Below are 6524 nucleotides of genomic sequence, written 5' to 3' on the forward strand. Positions count from 1 at the left end.
AAATTCAAATTTAATGGATATGATAACATCTTTGTGAAGTCATTCAAGTGTTCATCAATAGTAAACTCTTAACTCACTTGAAATTTGTAGAGTCCACGCTTCATATGGAATGATTCTCCACGTTCATTACGAGATATTTGTTCTCTAACATATTCCATAATATCCTTGCAAAAGTCCCTATCATTTCCCCATATTTGTTCACTTGGGTCAAGAAATTTCAAATTAAGCCACAACCACTCCAGTTCATCCTCAACCAATCACTCTCTGACATCTCTTCATCGCTATCCAAGACTTTCTCTAGATTCAAAGAGCACGACACATCCATCACCTCACATTGATACATGCCAAAGCTTCCTGTATCGTCGAATTTCATTACAACGATTTTGATGGGATGCAAACCATCAAATGAATCTATTTTTTCACCCCCATAATGAACATTGAAGAACCTGACATCGTGGTTTCAATGTTAAAATCTCTTTCCTGTTAATCTTTTCATCATTCTCAGTATTTCTTCGCATGCTTTTCCATGGTCTTTTTCAAGCTATTGATTAATGCTTTTATCTAGATTAGTATTAAACAAAAACTAATTCAACAATAATAACAAAGCCTTAATCCCACTGTGGGGTTGACTACTCAATCCTTTTTCTCCGTTGCATCCTATTTAGTGTTATATTTTCATTTAATTCTAATAAATTAAGATCTTTTTTATACAATAAGCCCAAGTCTTCCTAGATCTACCCGTCTTTCTTAACATAAGTTAAATCTAAAACATCTACTCTCCTAATTAAACAAAAACTAATTTATCAAAATATTATCATAAGGGTTGTTTGGAATTACTTCTTATCTTTTTTTATCCTATGCTTTTATTTTATTTATATTTTAATTTGAAACAAGACATATTTAATATTTTTTTATTAAGATATGACTTTTTTAAAATATTTAAAATTTATAAAAATTATTTTAAATGTTTTCTAAAATATGCTTGCTTATTTTTTTTTTGAAACAAAAAATAAAAAAATAATATCACATTAAACAAATATATTTTTATAAACAAAAAAAATAAAAAAAAAATAATCCCAAACAATCCCTTATATTTCAAACATTTATATCAAATCTTCAATTCAATCGTTCAAACCACTAAATCGAAACTACCGTCAGCTTCCTTCTCTGTTAAACAAAATAAGTGAATAGAGTTTCATGGAAGACATTTGGATGTTTAAGAGTCGAGTCGGATTTCAAATTGTTGAGCTAATATTAAGCATTCAAAATACTTGTAAAAAAACAAAAAAGCCCCGCTAAAAAACTCATCTCCATTCACTTTAATCCAAAAATAAACATAATTAATTACTGAACAAAACTAATTTAAATTTAATCAGTTCAAAAACTGCTTTGAACGCATGAAACAAATGAACAACTAATTACGATTTTAATCAAATAAAAACACTAACATAGCACAAAAAGACTTGTGAACTGCAGTAGCATGAGATGTTAGATGTTTTTCAAAACTCTTCAAATCTTCTCAATGATTTGAAGAAAAAAAAAATGCTAATTTAATTTCCACATTGAAAACAAGTAAAAATGATTTCATCATTACTTGAGATATATTTTATATTAACAAGCAATCATATGAACACTATAGACAGTTTGTCGACTCATCCATATGCTTCTAAAGTCATCACGAGTACACAAATTACTGTTGCTAAGAAAAATCCTCAAAGCTTGATATTGGGAAAAGAAAAAGAAGAAGAAATAAAAAGGGTGCTTACATACATACCACTGAATTAACTTAAATATCTATATAAACCGCCTACAAAAATCGTCAAATTCATATAAGAGATAAAAGAATAGAACAAACTGGAGGAAAAACAAAAGGAAGGAGTTCCTTTCCAGAGACAAGCATTAATAAGCTCAGAATAGTCATGTTGATTGTTGACGTTGGCTCTCACAACCGGGGCAATTATGCAAGCTCTCGTGGATGTAGATATCACAGTCAAGGCAGAAATGTTGGTTGCACTTTGGGCATGAGACATGGGGATTGGATTTGCTTCCTGTGTATTATAGGAGAATCAATGTAAAAAATTGAGCATTTAGATACATATCGAATAATTTTTATGGATTTACATATATGACACCTAAGCATTCCTAGTTACATGCAGACCACTCAAATATTTAACATCAAATAAAAAATATCACTGTTGCTATTTTTTGAAAAGTGAAATGCAACATATCTCTCTTTTGTAGCTTTATGACACCAAGATGTTATGAGTGTAAATATCAAACTTTAGGTATTAGATATGTAAATACATAAGAATTGTGTGGTTTGTATATAAATTTTCCAAAAATTAAAAAATCAAGAAATCGTGGTTATTGAAAATTGAAGATGATGAAACAATGAAAGTTATGATAGTTGAGAGTCTTATCTAAAAAGAGAGCCTTCCATTGGAACTTTTATTGAACACTAATATGAACCAGTATCACCTAAATTTGATCAGCCCCCTAAAATATGTCTTCGACGAAAACATTTGTGCTTGTATCAAATTCTCACAGTTCTCATATCAATAATGCATTTATAAATTTGGGTTCAACCCAATATGGTTTTTAAGCTCGCAGCAGTTAATATTCCAGCCTTCATGCTAGAACTGAAGGATAAAAATTGGTAAGGTAGGTATTCAGCTTTGGAAAATATTTTCAATAATATAAACATGGATCATGAGCGTAAAGATATAAGTATGGGCTTTTCAAATAAGAAAGAATAATGTGGGTCAAATATAAACTGAGAGCAATTAAGGAAAAAATGACATGTATTCCACTTATTATCTATAAAACTAATGCTCAAATTTTGAAAATAAGCTTCTAAATTTTTATATTTATGACAATCAAATTATAAGAAATTAATTGTAACGGTTATGTTACATTGGGGGAGGAGTAACCATGAATCGACGAAGAGGGAGGGTCAGGTGAATGAAAAGAAGGGGGTAATGAAGCGAGAAGGTCAACAAGCCAAAGAGAGGAAAAGGAAACAAAGAGTCACACAAGGAGAAAATTGAGGCGAAGAGTTGAAGAAACCGAAGGTTACTTTCGCCCTATAAAAGAACGTGTTTGAGGGAGGCAACAGTGAAAAAGACCTAAGAGTCAAACAGTGAGGGAGAAATCCTAGCCGGCAACGAGGAGGCTTGAGGAAGCATCGTCTTTGAGCTTCAAAATATTCGGTGCGTGTGAGACTAATCTTGAATTGGTCAATTGAATTGATTACACAATTAGTGGCTTCATAATGGGCATGAGCATGAGTTGATTACTCAATTAGCATGAGTTGATTACTCAATTAGTAGAATAAATATAGGTTTATAATAGGAGCAAATTGATGGCACTTAATGTCTGCGATTATTGTGTACATTTTTCATTTTATTACGTTATGCATTGGTTAGTATAAATTGGTTGTTATGTTACAATGTAAGACTCTCTTAAGACCTGTATTATTCCTTCTTCAAATAATAGAAAAAAATTTCTCGAAAGTTTATTCTTATTTCTTCTTTTCAATTTGTCATTCAGCAATTCATTAACTTGAACTAACATTTGGTATCAAAGCCTGGTTCGAGAGGTAGAGCAGGCAACTCACGATGCCATCTGCGAACGCTCGGTGCGGAAGGCTGCTGGGAGCGAACGCGGAGGTTTCGGAGGGGAAGGCCTGCAAACCAGATTGCTGTCGGAAAGCCCCGACAGGCAGAACATGAGGTTCGCGATAATATTTGCGAACAACAAGGTTCTACGGAAGAAGGTTTGCGTTCGCGGTAGAGGAGCTAGCGAACAGAGCCAACAGTTCTTCCGTTTTTCGCAAAACAGTATTTCACGGTGCTTCGAAGGAGCAGAGAAGGATCATGGGAGGAGGAAAATTGCGAACTAGCGATTCGCTCGACCAGGGACAAGCGGGAGGAGGAAATCGCGAGACAGGAGATCTCCCGTCTGCAGCTTCGGAGGAGGCAAAATCTCATACGGAACCCTCGGGAGGAGGAAGGGTTCGGGCGGCAACAAAGGATTCGCAGGTTTCGCGAACAGGCACGGTTTTGCAGAGGAGAGTATCGTTCGCGGGAGATTGGGCTCAGATCGTTCGCGATAGAGGAGAATCACGGCACTTGCAGAGGTTGGCATGCAGTTTGCGAGGCTCTGCGAACAGAGGGTTGGCTTCGGATTCGTGCGAAATTGAAGAGTTCTCCTTTGGGAAGAAAGGTGTTCGCCGGAGGTTATGGCAGGACAGGGCTTCGATTTGCGGGAGCAGCAGTTACGGGAACCGTCTTTTTTTCCCTTTCTCTCCGTCTCCACAAGCTGAAGCCCAGAAGGAATATTGGAGGAATATTGAGGAATATTCCTAAGCAAGGAGAGGATATTCTCTTCCTGCAGTCAGTCAGAGGAAGGAATAATAAAAGAATATTTCATTTCCATCTAAGGAATATTCAGTTTCCTCCTGAAGAGGCGAATTTCCTTTGTAAAGGAAGAAGGGAATAAAAGAATCTCCTATTTCCTAGCTGAGGAGGAGAATAGAAAGAGGAAGTTCCGAAGTTGGCCTTGGGCAAGTTCCAAATTTCCTTTGCTGGAAAGAGAATCTTGGCTGGGAGAAGAATTAGAAGGCAATTTTTTTCAAATTTCCTTTATCGGGAGGTGCGAAAGATTTATTTTCTGGAGGCCGCAAAATATTCCTCTAATTTTATTCCTTTTGCTGCTGTGAAGAAATTTACAAGGCAGACAGGCTCGCGGGAAGAACACGAAGGATTTTGAAAAAAACTCGCAATAGATTCAGCTCAGGGAAGTTCCGGACTGCTTGCGGAAAGTTATCTCCGGAGGCTGCGGAGAGGAGGTCCGGCGAGGAACAGAAAGGTTTTTGTTTCGTTCTGTTTGGAAACTGCGGGTCAAGCCGCAAGCAGCAATAGATTTAGCTCGCGAACGGGTGTCTTGAATCGCGACAAAGGAGGTTCGGGCGGAGTTCAGCGTAGGACCAGGTTGTGCGCGGCGGAAGTTCGTCCCAGGCTTGTGCGCGGCGGCGAGGTAAAGCGCGAACAGAGCAGTTTGACTTCTGCAGAAGAGGGAATAAGGAATATTTCTTCCCAGGTTCCAATCGAGCGGTGCAGAGGTGGAGTTCCGCGAAGCAAGAGAACGATCGAGTGAAGCGGGATCGCGGGAAGCAGGTTGTTCGCGAATCAGAAGGCTGACCAAGGTGTTCGTGAGAAGGGCTTAGGCGCGGCGGGGGAGTTTCGAATCGAGCTGTGCAGAGGTGGAGTTCCGTGAAGCAGGAGAACGATCCAGTGAAGCGGGATCGTGGGAAGCAGGTTGTTCGCGAATCAGAAGGCCGACCAAGGTGTTCGCGCGAAGGGCTTAGGCGCGGTGAGGTTCACGGTAGATCGAACGAAGCAGATAGTTGTTCGAGCAGGGCCTGCAGCGAAGGAGCACGGTGTTCGCGAGAGGCGCTGCGGAAGAGTCCGGCGCTGGAGGCGGAGAAGAGAGGGAATCTTGGATTCCTAATAGGAGGAATATTCCCTCTCAATTAGGAAATTCTTGCTGCAGAGGAAAGGAAATTCCTAAAAGGCCTTATTATGAAAACTAATTAATTTCTGGTGGGATTGGCAATTTTTATTCTGAGAGAAGAAAACTGTCTTTATCGGAAAGTCAATTAAGGCAAATTCTTAATTAAGGTAAGATTGCTGGAGAAAAAATTCTTGGAAACTTAATTAAGACAAATACTTAATTAAGGGCCTAATTAAAGGAATTCAATTCCGGGAAGCAAAATTAAGGGAAATATTTAATTGGAAATATTTCAAACATTGAAATATTTCAAACATTTCTGCGGATCAAAAATTTCCTTTCGCTAAGGAAGGCGAAGACGGAGAACGGCCGAGGGCTCTCCCCAGGATTCGGCGCTGAGAAGGGACAGGGACTCCAACTTTGGAAGTTGGAAGGGAATCGAGAAATATTCTCTCCTGAAAAAGGGAAGCAAGGCAAGCTCGGCAAGGAATCAAAATTCCTCCCTAATCAGGGAATATTCCCCGTTAATCGAGGAAATTAATGGCACAGAGAAGGAAGGGCTTAATTAAGGAAAGCTTTTCTGCTGTTGATTGCGGAGAAGGAAAGAATTAATTAAAGAGAACTTTCTGCTGTCGAACGCGAAAAAGGAAACTGGTTTTTTCAAGGAAACTTGATTAAGGAGAATACTTAATTAAGGGGAAATAGTGATTTTCGGCTTCAACAAATTTGGCAATCGAACAAAAGAGTTCCGCCAAGCTTGTGCAGTGATTTGTAGATCGCCACTGCAGAAGTTCGCCGGTTTGGTGCTAGCAGTTACCACTACGAACAAAGTCGCCAGTTGTGCGGAGGTTCGCACGAGAAGGAAGCCTCGGAGAGGTCTCAGTTCTGGCAGCAGGCGGAAGCTCCGCGGCAGTTATCGAAGCTCTGCCTTCAGGAGAGTTCAGTCCAACGGGAAGTAGTTCTTAGGAGCAGTTCGGATGGGAAGCAGTCCGTAGAAGCCGTTCAGCAGCAGA

General features: G+C 38.8%; 1 protein-coding gene across 1 annotated transcript in view; it reads right to left on the reverse strand.

The window, feature by feature from the left end:
• Nucleotides 1-1675: 1675 nt before the first annotated feature.
• Nucleotides 1676-6524, reverse strand: part of LOC110029586 (general transcription factor IIH subunit 2) — a 35705-nt gene continuing 30856 nt past the window's right edge. Inside the window, exon 4 of the mRNA XM_020731939.1 lies at nucleotides 1676-2048. Within this exon, the coding sequence (XP_020587598.1) occupies nucleotides 1918-2048 (131 nt within the window). The 3' untranslated portion in view covers nucleotides 1676-1917. The remainder of the gene's footprint in view (nucleotides 2049-6524) is intronic.

The sequence above is a fragment of the Phalaenopsis equestris genome, unplaced genomic scaffold, assembly GCF_001263595.1.
Source record: "Phalaenopsis equestris unplaced genomic scaffold, ASM126359v1 Scaffold000596, whole genome shotgun sequence".
NCBI lineage: Eukaryota > Viridiplantae > Streptophyta > Magnoliopsida > Asparagales > Orchidaceae > Phalaenopsis > Phalaenopsis equestris.